At 48.4% G+C, this 18,645-nt stretch overlaps 1 protein-coding gene across 2 annotated transcripts in view; it reads left to right on the forward strand.

The window, feature by feature from the left end:
• Positions 1 to 18,645, forward strand: part of Fbln1 (fibulin 1) — an 85,431-nt gene that overhangs the window by 40,200 nt on the left and 26,586 nt on the right. Inside the window, exons 14-15 of one of the 2 annotated variants that reach the window (XM_031351755.1) lie at positions 1,660 to 1,783; positions 9,224 to 9,662. In XM_031351755.1, coding sequence (XP_031207615.1) covers positions 1,660 to 1,783; positions 9,224 to 9,578 — 479 coding nt within the window. In that variant the 3' untranslated portion in view covers positions 9,579 to 9,662. Of the gene's footprint in view, positions 1 to 1,659; positions 1,784 to 9,223; positions 9,663 to 18,645 lie in introns of those variants that run through there. The other variant, XM_031351748.1, reaches the window with a different exon arrangement.

Here is an 18,645-nt window from a genome sequence, read left to right on the forward strand (position 1 = left end):
TTCTCTGTATTTGGGGAACCTGGTGGATATGAGTATTTTTGGGGTTAGGTCAGCTCTGGCATGGGCTCAGTGATGAAAGCTGGTAGTGTCTGTCCATATCTGCTCCCTGTTTCTAAGAACTTTCTGGGTCCCCACCACCACCACCCCGCGCATTGTGTGACGTGTCTTTGGTTACTGAGAGTGCCAAGGACAAGCTCGTGAACATATGACCCTGTATGCACGCCCTGGCTCACACCAGGAGCTGCCCGAGGAGATCACAGGCAAGGCTCTCCAACCCCTTCCTCACAAGTCCCCACGAGCTGGAGCTCCAGAGGCTCCAGAGACTCCCAGGTCCCGCACATGAAGATGGTCTTTAGTAACCTGTGCACACTGGGGGTGCAGAGACTGACAGTGACCAGCCAAGCTAGCCAAGTGCTGAGTGCCAGGTTTAGTGAAAGACACTGTCTTTGGGGGAGGGGGAGAGTGTGGGAGGCAATAGAGGAAGATACCAGATGTTCTACACATTCATGTGTGTGCACACACACATACATACATGATTGCATGCATACATACCCCTGCCCCCATACACACACACACACACACACACACCATACACAACAACAGCAACAACAAAGAAGGTGGCCAGCCAAAAGCAGGACTTGTGGCATTCTCTGGAAGGGACACACTCAGCTTCTGAGGTCGGACCGGACCTTTTCCCCCCCAAACAGTCCTGTTTTTTGCTCTCCTGGCCCAGCTCCCTCACCACAGCCTGGAGTCCTGCCCAGAAATGGCAAAAACACATTCCTGGGCTGGTGAAATGGCTCATTGGATAAGGCTCTTGTTGCCAAGCCTGATGATCCTGAGTTCAATCACTGGGACCCACATGGTGGAAAGAGTGAACCGGCTCTTGCAAGTTGTCCTCTGACCTCCGCACACATGCTGTGGCACATGCCCCACACTTACTCTCCAAATCAAAATGTAAAACTACCACAGACCCACATTCTTGAGCCGTGCTCTCTGTTCTTAACAACCGTCTCTTAGGCTCAGTGATACTTCTGAACCCCAGCAGTTGGAATGTCAAAGAGGGGACTCTCTTACCTCTAGAGGCTCCAGGCCCTGTAGCAGGACCTCCAGGTCTGGTCCCCCTGCCTGGCCACTTTAGTCACTACCCTTAGACCCAAGACAAATTGCATGGTTCCTATAGGTCTTGTTTCCTCACCCCTGGACCACGTGGGACCAGAGGCTCTGACCCTTCCTGCTCCCCTAGATAGAGCCAGTCACGCCTGAGGTCCTGGTGTTCTTTGAGAACCATGGAAAGGTGCTAGGTGGTTGGAGTGCCAGATTCTGGTGCCCACCCACCTGGGTTCAAAGCTTGACTCTGTTACTTATAGAATGTGCGACTGTGGGCAGGTTCTTTCAGCTGTGTAAACCTTCCCTAAGACGAGGATTGTAGCTATACCTCCCAAGCAGAGCTTATGGGACCTTCACATGGTGTCTGCTCTTGATACCCCCACTCCACATATTCTGTGTGCTCTTGTAACACTTGGTGTCTGGTGAACAGAAGACCCTGCACTGGCTGCTACAACCACAGAGGGCAAGGATTCCATCAACACAGCCTGTGTGGGTGGGGATTGTTTTCATGGCCCTAGCCTAGACCTTGCCGTCTCTGGGTCTCTGCAGACATTGACGAGTGTGTGACTGGTATCCACAACTGTTCCATCAACGAGACTTGCTTCAACATCCAGGGCAGCTTCCGCTGTCTATCCTTTGAATGCCCCGAGAACTATCGCCGCTCCGCAGACACGTAAGTCCCTGGGGCCCGCTGTCATCTGTCTGGGTTGGGCTACTTAAAGGTCCAGCCCTGGGTATGGGCAGGTGGTTCACAAGCTGTTCTTAGTGTTCTCCTATTGGACCATAAGAACCTGCTAATTGTTGTTTCTCGGGCCCTTGAGGGCCAGTGAGACCATCAGGAGGCCATGGGTGTGACTGCAGATGATTCTTGGACTGTGGGCGTGCTGTCCTCGAGATAAGCCTGTCTCTTCATCTGTAACATGAATATGTGCCAATATGCTGATTCAGATGAGCAGGTGGCAGTGCCATCTCACTATCTTGGCCAAAACCCAGGATTCAAGGTGACTTTCTAAGGCAAATGCATTCCGTCTAGTTGAGTGATGCGTGGGAACAGCATCCTGTGTCCTATACTTGAAGCTGCGTGGCCATGTGCCCGTGTAAGCTTTGATCATCACGGTGACATCGCTGGTTGGTGTCCCTGGGGCCTTAGGCCGTGGTTCTCACAGCAACCACCGTATCTGAGTTCCACCCAGAGAAGCTCATGCACTTGCTTCGGGGAAAGCCCCACCACTTTAGAGTGTGGACTGATCACCTCTCCCACAGCACAGAAATACTCACAGCAAGTATATGGCCAGACAGCCTGTGTTTTCCACCTCTCGATCTTGCGCTTGTCTTTGGCTCTTGGCCAGCCATCCCTCCTGCTCAGGGGTCATCGTTTCCTTTCGATGATGCTTCAGACTCCAATGTTCAACACACGAGCTTGGGGACGGCTCTTTCTGCTTTAGTTTTATCCAGCCTCCAGCTTGCTCTACCCTTGGCAACCCTGAGTTCTTTCAGACCTTGGGCTGCTTGCTTACCACTCTGCCCCCATCTCTGAGCGTGTGTTGAATTTACTTACCTGTCACCTTCCTTGATGTGATGGTGCTAACCTGTGATCCCAGCAGTTAGAGACAGAGGCAGGTGGGCCACCAGCTTGAGGATAGCCTGGGCTACATATTGAGACCCTGTCTCAGCAACACCCAGTGCCTTGTATCTTTCTGTGTCTGGGTGAGGGGAAAAGCTACTCTTGAGTTTGAAAATGTGTCCGATCCCTAAGAGCTCATGGGGTACGCAATAGCTTGGCTGCTGGGGCAAAGCCGCCCTGAGTCGTAAGAAAGCTATGCACCCTTGGTTTGAGACTCTGTCCTGTTTCCCATTATAAATGCTTGGGTTTGAAGATTCCAGAAGCCAGGCTGTGGTTGCAGTGGCAACTTCTAACTCCTGTGCAGCCATCAGGCTGAAAGAGGAGGCTGCCCTGCTGGGGTCAGGACATACAAGTGCATGGGTAGGCAGCTTGACCTTGCTTCCTGAGTTTATTGTTAAACTGAGCAAAACTCAAGTGCTGGCGGGCTGACTGTATACAAGCTCCTGGGTAAACATCAGTCCATGGATGCCCTACCCCTGAGGCTAGCTCCTAGGAGCACGTGCCAGACAGTGAACAGAGTACACAAGATGCTGAGAGAATGGGGGAAGGCCAGCCTGGTGGAGACGAGTGGGCAAGAAGGATGGTATTGGCCAGGCCTGAATTAAGGTCACTGGGAGCTGAATTGGGCAGTGGGGGAGATGGGGGAGCTGTACACACTGAAATAGGGTGTCCTTGGGACACCTGGGGTGCCTTTCCTTACAGTGTGGGGTTGGCATGCCGTGTCTCGGTCATCCTGTCCCACCGCTTCTGTGTTCTCCACAAAATTAGGCCAGGTGTGGACACAGTGGTGAGGGAGGCACCGACTCATCTTCAGCCCTGGGAAGATGGCTGTCTACCGGTGTCACTTTCTTTCCTTGTTTGTGTCTCAACAGGGACTGGAGAGGAGAATGGGGGTGGGGAGGTGGAGCCCTCTGTGCTGAGGATTTGGGGTGGTCTGAAACCCCCCTGTGGATACTTTTCTTCCAAATAAGGACTCAAGCCTTACGGAGATGCTATGACTGACATTCTAGAAGGATCATAGTTGTGGAGGCAGACTAACTTGGCTTTCTTGGAGCATCTTGCCCTTAGCTGTAAGGGTGGACTGCAGGGGTCCCTGAGAGTAACCCCTGATTGTGGGGCACAGCCTCCCTCTTTTATATAGGCTCTTCCCAGTGGAGAGGGGCAGGCATTCGAAGACACATTCATCTCCAAGGTACTGTTGTGTAAAGGGAAGCTGGGTCCTTGGCGGTTATGACATGTAGATCTGGGAGACCCTGTGGAATGGAAAAACTTGGGCTGCAATGTAGAAACGTTGGGCTTCCGGCTTAAGTGCTATGGCCTTGGGTCAACGTTGGGCCACCTAGGTAAGGTGGTACCAAGCTTACTTGCTTGGTCAGGTTCTGAATATCGGAGATAGCAAGCCTGGTTCAGTGCTGGCCTGGTCAGCACATCGAGATGTAGAGACAATGGTGGTGGGACATTGTTCTTCTGCCCAAGGTACAAATCAGGGGACAACATTCCTTTTGAGTGATGTTGTCAGTTTTGTTCTTCTGGCCAATGGGTATTAGAGCTACATCTAAGAGTCTCGGATGGGGAAAGCCTGAGATGGCACATGGAGGGCTCATGGTTATGGCTTCCTGATTGCAGCTGTCCAGGAGTCTCTCTCTGGTTAGAGCTTTCTCCTTTGATGGTCCCTGTTCAGTTGTAGAACAGTTGGCAAGCCCAGTGTTGGGTGGAGGAAGTGGGGGCAGGGCCTGAGTCTCCAGTGGGAAGGTTTCACCCATTGCTCACCCCAGTTAGGAGGGTGGCACTCATGAGCAGACTCACTTCCTGGCACATCTCGGATGAGAGGCCTCTATTTTACAACACCCTCTTCTCCTCGTCAGAAACCGAGGCCTCTGAATTCCCTTATCTTTAGAAAGGAGACAGTAGATGGCGTGAACCAGATGCCATGGCATGACGCTTGTAATCTCAGCATTGGGGAGGGAGAGGCAGGAAGATCAGGAGTTGAGGATCAGCTGGGGCTCAGCAGGCAAAGCGCTTGCTGTACAAGTGTGAGGACCGGAGTTCGGGTCCCTAGCACCCACATGAAAATGCATAGCCACTCACCCGGAATCTCAGCGTAGAGACAGTAGATCCCCCACGAAAGCTGGCTGGTTAGACTGGCTCTGAGTTCCAGTGAGGTGCCCAGCCTCATTATGTATATCAGAAGATATCAGATGGCAATCTTGGGTCTCCACTTACACGTGCACACAGATATACCCAGACATGTATGAATGCTTATACGTGCACACAAACATTGCATACATGCAAATACAGAGGAGCCAGTAGGTGGCCCTCCTGAGGTTCCTGCTCTATGAGGGCAGCTTGTTTTGGAACTTTAGTGGGTAAGATGTGAGAACCAGTCTGTGCCTCTGTGCTCTCTCTCTCTCTCTCTCTCTCTCTCTCTCTCTCTCTCTCTCTCTCTCTCTCTTTCTCTCTCTCTCCCTCCTTCCCTCCCTCCCTCCCTCTCTTTCTCTCTCTCTCTCTCTCTCTTTTTCTCTCTCTCTCTCTTGGACTCAGGCCCTTTTTTTTTTTTAAATTAGCTCTCTTAGGCAGGCTGTGGTGGCACATGCCTTTATTTTTTTTTTAATTTTTTTTTAAAGATTTATTATATTTATGTGAGTATACTGTAGCTGTCTTCAGACACGCCAGAAGAGGGCATCAGATTCTATTACAGATGGTTGTGAGCCACCATGTGGTTGCTGGGAATTGAACTCAGGACATCTGGAAGAGCAGTCAGTGCTCTTAACCGCTGAGGGACTCAGGCCCTTTCTTACCTCATGCAGCTTCTCTCGTATGCCATTCCTGGCTACCCAGGAGCCTGGCGTAGCAAGCTAGAACCACAAGCCACCAATGACACACCAAGGTCCTGACCTCTGAGTGCTTGCTACTCCTGTGTTCAAGGCTGTCTCTAGCACACATGGGACTGGATACATCTTTTTTCCTGTCCATGGAGCCACTCCGATGGAGTATGGCTGTGAAGCTGTCAGAGTAACTATGGATACTGTGTCTTAGGAAAGTAGCTTAAGTGAAAAGCTATGGTCACAGAGCTCCAGAGGGACTTGGCCAGGTCCTGGCTGTCTCTCAGGAATGACAAATGGAATTGACGTCAGCAGATGGTCACAGGGGTGTGCTCGCCACCTTCCTCTGCACTTTGTCTCTCTTCCGTAATGGCTTCTGATCATTTTCACAAAGCTTGGGCTGCTGCAGTCAAAGATGTTGAAGTTGAGAATTGGGACACATTGCACTGTAATGCGTATACAAGGGAATGCGTGTGGAAGCTGTGAGCCTGCTCCCTATGCTGAGCTGGTCTGCGGTCCAGAGCCCGCTCCCCTCTGTAATAGATTCAGTAGTGACTGCCCACCCCATCGGGGTGGTTCAGCTAACATGTTTTATTGCTGTCCCTAGTCTGACCAGTGGATTGCCACACACAGTGATTGTGGTTTCTAGGATATTTCCTCCCCTCCCCTCCCTTCTCCTCCTCTCGTCCTCTCCCCTCTTTCCCTTTCTTCTTCCTCTCCTCCTTCTCTCCCTCCTCTCCTCTCCTCTCTTCCCCTCCCCTCTCCTCCCCTCCCCCTCCTCTCCTTCCTCTCCCCCTCTTCTCCTCTCCTATCCCCCTCCTCTCCTCTCCTCTCTTCCCTTCCCCTCCCTTGCCCTCCTTTCTCCCCCACCCCTCATTTTTCAAGACAGGGTTTCTCTGTGTAGATCTGGCTATCCTGTATTTCACTCTGTAGACCAGGCTGGCCTAGAATTCACAGAGATCCTCCTGCCTCTGCCTCCCAAGTGCTGGGACTAAAAGCCTCCACCCAGCTGTTTTCTAGGATGTTTCAATAAATTTGGGGCAAAGAAGGAAACTCAAGGACCAAGTCTGCCTGTACAGTGATCGTTTATCAAGTGTGCTGGCACTGGAGATAAAGCCAAGGAGCCACGGCCTCGTGTGGGAAGTGAGTGGTTTAAAAAGAGCCAGCCCAGGCACCTCTTCCAGGGAGGGCTTGGGCGCTTTGATGGAGGACAGTGTCGTCTCTGTCATGCTCTGGGATGTGACGGTCATGGGAGCTGGGTCAGGACATCATGTCTGTCTCACATTCCTTCCCTTCACATGTGCTGTGCTTTTGTGGTAACTCAAGACCTAGTCTTTGGTCAGCAGAAGGCATCACAGGACAAGTGGGAAAGCCAAATTTCATGAAGGAGACTCTAGCACCACCTACTGACCAGATCCATTCAGACTGCCCCGGAAGCAATGTCTGTGCTGTATGTATGTGTGTGTGTGGTATGTGTGTGTCTGAGTGTGTGTGGTATGTGCTTCTGTGTGTTTATGTGTCTGAGTGGATGTGGTGTTTGTGTCTGTATGTGGCGTGTCTGTGTATATGAGTGTATATAATGTGTGTATCTCTTGTGACTGTAAGTGTGTATGGTGTATATGTTTCTGTGTGTCTGAGTGTGTGGTGTGTGTGAGTGTGTGTGTGTGTGTGTGTGTGTGTAAAAAGCCTCTAAAAAGAGATAGGCTGACTTTGAAACCCAAACTTCCTGCTTAGTGCCATTATCATCCCAGAGGAACACAGCGCATGGATCCCACTGACTGCCTGGCTCTTGTGGCCCCCCCTTCTTCCAGTCATCAAAGGCCCCTCCTTTTTTTTTTTTTTCAAGACAGGGTTTCTCTGTGTAGCCCTGGCTGGCCTGGAACTCACTCTGTAGACCAGGCTGACCTGGAACTCACAGAAATCCGCCTGCCTCTGCCTCCCAAGTGTTGGGATTAAAGGCATGCTCCACTACCGCCCGGCTAAAGGCCCTTCCTTGATAGAGAGATCTCTCTGACATGTGGATCGCCCCTGTTTGATCTGGTCCTCTAGGGCATCTCTAGGGACAGCTTTTTTCTAGGGACTGCCTTTCAGCAGTGCCCACGATGTCTACCTTATTCCCTACTACCAGCTCTGGGCTCTCTATGACAGGCTCCGTCTTCAGTGGATGTGGTTCTCTCTGGTTATTGGTGCCGTGGATCTTACTTGAAGGGCTTCTCTTTTCTTAGAGCCAGATTGTTAACTATCAAGTAAGCGAGAGGCTTCCTAGCAGCACTGATATGCATCCAGTAACACAGACAGAAACGCCATGCACAGGAAGTGCCAAATGGGAAGGAAATCCAGGATGAGACATGGAGACTTAAAAAGCCAGAGGAGAGATATGATGCAAGACCCTGAGAGATTCCGTGACCAGAGAATCCAAACTCAGTCAAAATGGCAGGCCTACCTGAGGAGAGCTTAGTCCAGTCCTATGGGGCTGGCCATCTTGGCTCTCCTTCTTGAGTTCCTGTCATTCTGCCTTCGGCATGTGCTGGGCCTGGTGTTCAGGACTAGAGTACAAGTCCCATCATTCGCCTGTCAGCACTCTGTCACAAGAATGTACTGTCGCCATCCCGTTGCAGGAAGTTAGAGGCTGTAATTAGATGGTACTGAGAGAATTTATTCTCACCCTATCACAGGAAATCAGTTCCTGTGACAGGAAGTTAGTACACATCTCCCTTCTGTCACAAGAAGTGAGAGCCTGTCATCATCTCTAACACACAAGAAATCAGAACCTGTCTTCATCGATACCACATACAGGAAGTTAGAGTCTGTCACAGGAAGTGAGGACCTGTCTTTATCCCTCCCACACAGGAAGTTAGGTCTGTCTCCATCCTGTCACAGGAAGTTAGGGCCTGTCTTGGACATACCACAGGAAATTCAGTTCTGTCACATGACTCTGGTCTGTCTTCGTCTCCACCACTCAGGAAGTTCAGGGTTATCTTCTTCCTGCCACAGGAAGTTCAGTCTTGTCACAGGGTATTAGAACCTGGCATTATCTCCATTCTGAGCCCCACTCAAGTCTCTATGGGCAGAAGCAGGGAGCTGGACCAAGTGTCTAAAGCTGAATCACAGGGCTCAGGCGCGGATTTCATCCATGAGCATAGACTTGGCATATTCCTTCACAATGTGGCTTTCTCTGAACCTTTTTCCTCATCTGACAAGGGGCACTCAAGCTGCCATCTTGAACACTGGTTGTGACGACGCTAATGAATGCGTGAGGGAATTAGCCCCACATGCAGTAAATGGTAATAGCCGTGAGGGTTTCTGGGTAGTTTCTGAGATCCACCCAGGAGTTCTTTGTGGCCTTGGCCACTATCTGGGTGAGGGCCCTTGATGAGTGTGCCCAGGGTAGCTAGCTCTCTGCCTCGAGAAGGGAACACATCTCCCCCTGGGCATGGCTTGACCCTGGCCACCAGTACCCCTAGAGGGTGTTGCTGTACCTGAGTCTGCAGCCTGGAGGTCTACAGCGCCTCCCCCAGGTGAGTGAGGGTGCTCTTTGTGCTGGCCGCATCGGTCTGAGGGGTGGAGGCCCCGCCCAGTGAGCCGCGCTTGCCCACACTCTGTTGTTTCTCTGCTTGCTGAGGTGGCGCTAACCCTCTTCCTGTCTCTCTGTCCACTTGTCTTTCAGCCGCTGTGAGCGCTTGCCTTGCCATGAGAACCAGGAGTGCCCCAGGCTGCCTCTGAGAATAACCTACTACCACCTCTCTTTCCCCACCAACATCCAAGTGCCCGCGGTGGTTTTCCGCATGGGCCCTTCCAGTGCTGTCCCTGGGGACAGCATGCAGCTGGCCATCACCGCTGGCAATGAGGAGGGCTTTTTCACCACTCGAAAGGTGAGCCACCACAGCGGGGTGGTGGCCCTCACCAAGCCCATCCCCGAGCCCAGGGACTTGCTCCTGACCGTCAAGATGGATCTCTATCGCCACGGCACAGTCAGCTCCTTTGTGGCCAAGCTTTTTATCTTTGTGTCTGCAGAGCTCTGAGTGCTTGCTTGGGCCCTGGGCACTCCCTCTCGTTGCTTTCCCACCCTTGGGGTTCTAATAAACTCTCTGCAGCCATCCCAAGAGCATGCCTCTTGTACCTTGGTTTTATTTGGCGTGGACAGGGGCCTCTCTGCTTTCTTTCTCCCGGGGTTAAGCTGAGCCCCTTCCAGAATTGTTTTTCCTAACGGGTGACTGGAGGATAACTTTCATATGGTCTAGGCACCTGAGACACAGCCACAGTTCATTATCGCGCTATCAGACAGCTGAGGCCAGGGCAGGAGGATAGGTTGGGTCTACACTTATGAATGATCTCTTCCTGCTGTATAAACTCTTAAGGAGTGGTTGTGATGGCTGAAAAGGTGCCTCACTCTCAGAGATGCCCGAGCTCTGCCTCCTTCATCTTTTCAACTTAGAAACACCCCCCAAGAAAGGGAAGGGCTCGGCTCTCACAGCTCAGCTTGTTGTAGCCGAGTTAGCCTGGGGTAATAGGCCTTTTGGCCACTGGGGATCACGTGTGGGATCTAATCTGTTCTGGGAAAACCCTGAACACAGTTGATCTTTGATAAAGTTCTCGGCTAAAGAAGCTCATTCGCCTCTACTGACGCCCCCACTGCTGTGCCAAGAAGGGGGAAAGGCCAGCACTGTTTGTAGTGCTTGCCAGAACCACAAAATGTCTAACAGCTATTTCATATATACCTCCAGTGTGTATTGTCTCTGTGGATACTCAGAGAGGGTGTGACTTGCGCAAGATCACACAGGTGATCTGTGTACCCTAGCTCCACAGCTCTGCCTAGTCCATTCTGTCACAGTCCCTCCACCGTGAGCCCTGAGCCTCTGGCCTCGGGCTTCTCCATGAGTCCAGTCAATCCAGCTGCTGATCTTCTGGCATCAACTTAACTTGCCCCACAGTTTGTTCTTGGCTAAGAAGCTGGAGCATTTTGAAGCATTGGCCTAAGATCCTTCATGGCGTCCATTGCATGTAGTTGTGGTCCCCATTCTATTCTATTCTATTCTATTCTATCCTATCCTATCCTATCCTATCCTATCCTATCCTATCCTATTCTTTCTTTTTAAAGTATCTATTTTATGTGTATGAGTGTTTTATCCGAATGTATGACTGGTGGAGACCAGAAGAAGGCGTCAGGTCCCCTGGAATTGGAGTTTTAGACCTTGCGAGTCTCCATGTAAATGCTGGGAACTAAACCCAGGTCTTCTGCAAAAGCAGCTGGCGCTCTTGACCATTGAACCATGGGAAAATGTCAGTGACATTTTCGAGGGTGGGCACAACTTCATCTTAGTGTCACAGTTCAGCCTGACCTCAAGTTACTCTCGCCATTCACACTCCCATAAGCCATAATGACATAATTTTATACCCTTGGCCTGAAAGCTGGTTAAATCTCAGCTATTCACACTTCCCATAAGCCATAATGACATAATTTTATACCCTTGGCCTGAAAGCTGGTTAAATCTCAGCTGAAGCGGGCTTTTCTCTTCAGATTGTATTAATCCAATTTTTTTATTAAGATAGTAAAATACCAGAGACTGGGTAACTAACATCCTGAAGAAAAGATGTTTATTTAGCTTCTTATTTGGCTAAGGAGATCCAAGGTGGAGTGCCTTACACTTGAAGGTGGCCTTTCTTGCTGGTAGAGTCCTGACAGGTCTCAGGATGGCACATGGAGCAAGATGTAGCATACATAAGCATTTATTTCTCTTGTGTTATACAGCCTTCAGAATTCAGTTGTGGGGTTCCACCATTGTGAGCATCTCATCCGAGCTGCCTTCCTTACATCCCATCTCTAGATATCACAGACATTATGAGTGTCCACACTCATAATGGCCTATGGAGGCCATTTTCACTCAAACCACCACACTGGCTTAGGTTTTCAGTCTTCAGTGGATCTGGCTAGTGCTGTCTCTTAGCAGAGCCTGAAGCTCTGGCGCCCAGATCTTACTCTGGTCTGTGGAGGCCAGGTTGCCTTCTAGTCGCCTGTCCCCTAGAGCATGCACCAGGCTACAACAGAGGACTCAGGAGGACTGGTCTTGCTCTGCAGTTCCTCCTTTTCTCTGGTATTCTTTCCTAGATTGTGAAGTCTAATTCCTTTGAAAGTTGCCTGTTCCCAGCGTGATCTGGCCCACTGCCTACCCTCTTAGCTATAGCTACCACAGCCTGGCTCATTACCTTTGCTGGTGTCCCAGCCCATAGGGCAGCTTGCCCCTTCCTTGCCAATCCTGACTATGTAAGCTCCTGGCCTCAGTCTGAAGCCTGCCCTCTTTCTGTAAACTGCCATTCTTCCTACAGACTCAGTTCCAGGACCATCTCAGCGAAGCCTTTCTTCTTTAGTTAGCACTCTCTGGCCCCGGGCATCCCTCATTAGCATTTACCCTGCTATCTTAAAATTCTTAACTTGTTCATTACACCTGCTATGCCGTGGGCTTTTGAATGAAGGAGTAATTCTCTGTGGTTGGTTTTGGCATCTTTGGGCTGTTTTGGCCTGAAGAAGCAAACTCATTAAATAAGTGGGCATGTAATTCACATGCAAGCGTGCAGACAAAACAGCCATACACATAAAATAAAAGGGAAGGGAAATCTAAAATGCAGAAGTGTGTGCAGAATAGACAGCCTGATAGACTCAGGCAGAGTCTTTGAAGCTCTCTGGATCCCACCCCCAAGACACTCAGAACAACTGGGCAGGAAGTTTACAAATCCATGGGACATATTTACCACTAAGCAAGGCAACACAGTGGCTCCACAAACATCTCTAGGGCCTAGTTCTGCACGTTGGAGAATCCCAAACAGCCCCGGAGCACCCCTGGAAAGAACAACAGACTTCTGTGGGGAGCTCAGGAACTGGGAGCCTCCTCAGACCTCAGTGGCCAAGGCTGGGTTAGGCTCGAGCAGTTCAGTGTGGGGACTGAGTTGTCAAGGCTTTCTCTAGTGGCAGGGTCTCTTTAGAGACAGCTTGTGGAAACAATAGGAAATCAACAGTGACAATAGCCACTGGAAGAGGAAGGTGCCAAACCATTAGAGGCATATCAGAGAGGGCAGCCCAGAGGCAACTGCCTAGGGGGTTCTAGGAGATCAGAAAAGCAACTATGAACTATACTGACTTTAAAATGCCAGGGAAGTGAATTTTTCATAGAAAGGAGCAACCCAAAGGCATCAGTGGGAGAGTCCATCTCTCACATTAGGTTCTGTAGCAAATGACTGTGAACTACATGACTCTGCATAGGTGTGCACAATCTCCCACTATGTGTTTGCCACTCTCTGCTCCATCTGACCTGGAGCACCCTCTTCCAAGAGGGGACTGGCTCTACACAGTCGCGGGTGGCTTGCTTGCTGTCTTTGGCATTCCTTGGCTTACAGTAATGTCCCTTCAGCTTTCCCTGTCCCATCGAACAGCATTGCCCTTGTGTGTCTTTGTCTTGTCACAGACCCCTGTTTTAGAGGACTAATGTCTTGGGGTCCCACCTCCTGTGCTGTGACTTCATCCTAGCTAATGACATCTGCAGTGACCCTGCTTCCTAATCAGGCTGTTTTCTCAGGTACCAGGGGGCTTGCACTTTGACGTGGATTTGAAGGGATCCCATAGTGTCACCAATTTCACACACTGACTTCTAAACTTGGTGTCTTTCAAGATAGAGACAGGGGCCTTTAAAATTTTAAATGAGGCAAACGCAGAGCCACTCGAGTAGGCCTTGATCCACTATATCTGAGTCATTATACGGAGAGGACCCTCTGAGAGTCCACATGAAAGACACAGAGACTCCTACAAGCCAAAGACAGAGGCCCAGGAGAAACCAGCCCATCAACCATGAGCGTGGACTCCCAGCCTCCATCACTGTGAGACAATGCATGCCTGACGCTTAAACAACATCTGTGGCATCCTTGTGGCAGCTTTAGAAAAGCAGTGCATAAAATTATTATAAGAACAAAGACTATGAACCAAGATGATGTCCCTCAGGTATGGGAAGTACATTTGAAAGACAAAACTCTTAATATTTAGCAACTCACAGTGGCTCAAACCCATCATGCATTTGTGAGCCTGAGAAACGAAACCATGGAAGAGAAATATGAATTAGAATTTAAAATGTAACAGGATAGTCAGTATATTTTAATGTTCAATAAATTATTTAATAAAAATAAATGTTAAGAAACAGAACAAAAAAGTCAAAACACTAAAGAGAAACAAGTTAGAAAAGAATAAATATATAAATAAAAAGAGTGGGCTGGAGAGATGGCTCAGCAGTTAAGAGCACTGACTGCTCTTCCAGAGGTCATGAGTTCAAGTCCCAGCAACCACATGGTGGCTCACAACCATCTGTAATGAGATCTGATGCCTTCTGGTGTGTCTGAAGATAGCTACAGTGTACTTATAATAAATAAATAAATAAATAAATAAATAAATAAATATTTAAAAAAAACAAATAAAAAGAGAAAGAACATTAATGTCCTGGTTAGCACTGTCAACTTGACACAGTCTAGAATCACTGGAAAAAAGTTTCCATTGAATAACTGTCCTTATCAGGTTAGTCTGTGATAAAGGAGGAACTAGCCCACCATGGGCAGCACTAGGGAACTAGGCAAGTGGTCCTTGGCTATACCAAGAAAAATGGCTAAACATGAGCCTGTGAGTGAACCAGCAAGTAGCATCCCCCTGTTTCCTGCCTTGAGTTAACTTGCTCCACCCAAGTCACTTTGGGTCATAATGTTGTATACCACAGTAACGAAGAAGCAAAGCACAAGAGGAAAGTCTTAAGGAAAAGTAGCGAATGCTCAAGGTATACAAAGCAGGTCCAGCCTGCAGACATCAGGCATCTTTGACAGTGTGCAGAGCAGATCCAACATGCAGATGACGGGGAACTCAGAAGGTACGCTGAGAAGGTCCGGGGGAGTCAGGACTGTAAGTGATAATCGAAGGAGGGAAAAGGCACACAAATTAAAAATAAACTTTGAAATTCCCTGGAGGAGGAACATGTCACATACCAGAGATTACCTCAGAACAACCAACACAAAGACATTCTTGTAAAATTCTTGGGAGAGGGGACCTATGGATACCTGAGGAAAAGACACAGGTCACCCTGTGATGGTTAATTTTGATTACCACCTTGGTTAAATTGAGGAACACCTCTAGCATTAATGAGGTAGGTCTTTAGGGTCCTGTGAGAGGCTTAACTAAGGAGAAAGCCACACCCTGATGTCACAGACTGGGGTTATGTGTGTGGTAGCATCTCATGGGCTGGGGTCGGAAGTAAGACAGGAGAAAGGCAGCAGAGGTCCCAGTTCCTCTTTCTTTTTCCTGATCTACCCAGATGTGTGCCGACAGCCTTAGCTCCTGTGTCCACAGCTGGGAGCCACTCCTATTGCCATGCCTGCCCCACTTTGACGGGCTGTAGCCTCAGACCGTGGACCCCAAAACGCCCAACTACCCTCAGGTTACTTCTTGTTGGGTGTTTGCTCCTCCCAGCATTGAGAAAGTAATGCACACCTCTCTCATCGAGTGGCCTTTCTGGCTCGCCCAGAGAGAATGCACCAAAGCCATTTTTAGTAATCAAGTGGCATCCACCCTTAAACAGGGAAACAGCATCTTTAGGTTGTTCTAATAGAAGAACTGGCTGGTTTGGTTTCAAGAGGATGGGGCAAAGAGTGATCACTTAAACCCATCAATCAACTGATGAGGGTCACACCCCCTTTCAGTTTGGCCTTATCCCAGTGCTCGCCCCTGCAGCTTAGAAGGTGCAGAGCTAACGAGAGTGCACTCAGCCACCAGAGGGCACACTTGTGCTCCAGACCTGCTAAGTCACCTCCACACTTGGGTTTTCTCTCTCTGTGCCTAGACAACAAGTATTTGAATGTGGGTCCCTGCGTGGAATTTTGTTGTTGATTATTTGTTTAAATAACTATAGGGGACTTTGTGTTTGTTTATTTTTTAATCTATGAGGGACGTTGGCGAGATGGCTCACTCACTAGCTGTACTTCAAAGGTATCAGGTTTGATTCTTAATAGCCATATAGTGGCTTATAGTTGTCTGTAACCACAGTTCCAGGGGCCCTCTTCTGACTTCAGTGGGTACTGCATGGACATGGTGTATAGACATACATGCAGGCAAAACACCCATACACACAAAATGAAAATGAGGATAAAATTAAACTGCTGGGGATTAGGTTAAGGCGATTGGTTTTAAGAGGACCGGGAGTTTGGAGTCTTAATGTTTGTGTATTATTTTGACAAGCCGAGAAAGACCTGTGTGAGAATCAGCCATTTGACTGGTATCAGCTAGTGATTCCTGCTGTCTTGGGAATTTTCACCCATCAAGTCCAAGATCAGGACCTGTACTTCTGCATTTCTGACTTAAACATTTCTTTTCTTGGATAAATGTGATTTCAACTCAGGATCTTTCTTCTTTCCCTGTTTTTAGATATCTAATTCTATAGATTCTAACTTCTAACCCCATCTAAGACATGGAAATAAGGTGTTTCGTTTTTTCACTATTTTGTAAAATAAAGCAGTAAGCAAATCTTTCTAGACACAGAAGTCCTTCATCTAATTCACTTGTGGACTCAAGCAAATTCTGGGACAAACAAGTCCTTTGGAAGATCTCGTGTGTGTGTGTGTGTGTGTGTGTGTGTGTGTGTGTGTGTGTGTGTACACATAAGTACATGTGTATGCATGTATATGTGTGTGACTATGCATGTGTGTGCACATATGTGTATGTGTGTGTGTTCACATGCATGTGTATTCACGTGGGTATCAGAGCTTTTTTAAAGATTTGTTTTTATTTTTTATTTGCATGTGCATGCATACATGTACATTGGGGTATCTGAATAAGCCAGAAGAAAGTTGTTGGATTCCGTGGAGCTAGAGTTACAGATGTTTATGAGTCATCCAACATGAGTCCTGGGATCTGAAATCTGATTCTCTGGAAGAGCATCAAATGCTCTTAACTCCTGAGTCATCTCTGCAGCCCTGAATATCAGATTTTTGACAACATTTTGTGTCAAATGAAAATGAAGTGGTGTATTTAGGATAATTAGGAAATGTAAGCTGGGGATTTTATACCCAGCAAAACTGACACACTCTTATGACCTTGCACACACTGAACAATGACAAGGGCATTACAGCTACATGCCTATTAAAGGGAAGCAGCATGCTATCAATTTCCATATAGCTCAGACTACACAGATGTAGTATTTCTAGTTAGGTTGAGTAGAAGGAGAATGTACTAGAGAAATTATTTACAGTGGTTGTTTGGTGATGGTGATTTTAGTACTGTTATTCTGAGATGACTCTGTATGAAACATGGGATCAGTCAAATTGGGTAGTTGTGAGTTGTGAGGTGTGTTGGTTGAATCAGGCTTGTGATGTGGAGTAAAAACTATGTCCCTGAGCCCCGAACAAGATAAGAAGTTTACAGACTTTGTTTTGAATTATAACTATTAGTGTGAGCTCACATTACATTTCTTTCTCATTGCATTCATTTAGAGGAGGTCAAAGGACAACTTGCAAAAGCTGGTTTTTCTCTTTCTATCTTTTGGTTTCAAGGACCAAACTCAGGTCATCAGCTTTGGCAGCAAGTTTTTGACTGGCTGAGGCATGTCATCGGCCCCTACTGCTATATTTTATGTTCCGAATGTCTGCTGGTGATGCCTGGAAACAGTGGCCAGCCCTGTTGCTCTGGGCGTTGTCACTGTGTAGATTATGATCCTGCATCACCCTTTCCCATAGACCACAGACAGATAAATCAAGGGCTCACTGGAGAAGTGGCTCTAGTGTACAGTAAAGCATTCTGGATGAAACTGAGTACTGTGTATTACCTCATAGCTGGAGAGCTATGGAGGCACAAGGGACCCCAGAGCCACTTTTTCTCTCTGGCCAAGAAGGGAAGGAAAGTTTAAGCTTCCACAAAGGACAGCAGTGGCAGTGAACCCAACTTCATCAAACTGGATTCCATCATGAGTTCACCCTGGCTTTATTTTTCCTCCCTTAAAATCCTTTGAGGAGTAATAGAGAGCACTAATGCTCATGATACAAATACTTGTCTGTATTAATTACTTTTCTTAAATTCCTAACAAGAAACAATTTAGTGGAAGAGAAGGTATTTGTTTCATGTTTGAGGGTGTGGTGGGGCAGGTGCAGCTCTTGGTTATGGTTAGAAAATGAGGCAACAGGTGCATTTCCTGGAAGTTCAGAAAACTAGGACAGGAAATGGGCCAAGCCATAAATCTCAAGCCCCTACCCATTACCCACTTCCTCTCACTGGACCTTCATCTCTCAAAGGATTCTTTTTTTTTTTTTTTAAAGATTTATTTATTTTATTTATATGAGTACACTGTAGCTGTCTTCAGACACACCAGAAGAGGGCATCAGATCCCATTACAAATGGTTGTGAGTACCATGTGGTTGCTGGGATTTAAACTCAGGACTTCTGGAAGAGCAGTCAACTCTTAACCATTGAGCTATCTGTCCAGCCCATCCCAAAGGATTCTTAACCTCTCAAAACAGTACCACCAGCTGTTGATCAAGTGTTCTGGCTTACGAGCCTGAGAGGAACTTGTCATATCCAGTGTTCATATTCATATTCATCGCATCATATTCATAGCATGGCCAACATAACACTGGCCAGTAGCAGAGTAGCATTGGACCTAGCAAGTATTGAACTATATGCGTCTGGGTGACCACGTAGCAGTAGCATCTATTAGACTACTTCCCAGCACAGAAGGCCAGCCAGTGAGTGGGAGCTAGATGTGAGGCCATGGAAGGCCAGCCAGTGAGTGAGAGCTAGGTGTGAGACCACGGAAGTCCAGCCAGTGAGTGGGAGCTAAGTGTGAGGCCATGGAAGTCCAGCCAGTGAATGAGAGCTAGATGTGTGGCCATGGAAGTCCAGCCAGTGAGTGAGAGCTAGGTGTGAGACCACGGAAGTCCAGCCAGTGAGTGAGAGCTAGGTGTGAGGCCACGGAAGCCCAGCCAGTGAATGAGAGCTAGATATGAGGCCACGGAAGGCCAGCCAGTGAGTGAGAGCTAGATATGAGGCCATGGAAGGCCAGCCAGTGAGTCGGGAGCTAAGTG

This window comes from Mastomys coucha, unplaced genomic scaffold, assembly GCF_008632895.1.
Source record: "Mastomys coucha isolate ucsf_1 unplaced genomic scaffold, UCSF_Mcou_1 pScaffold11, whole genome shotgun sequence".
In the NCBI taxonomy this organism is placed as follows: Eukaryota; Metazoa; Chordata; class Mammalia; order Rodentia; family Muridae; genus Mastomys; species Mastomys coucha.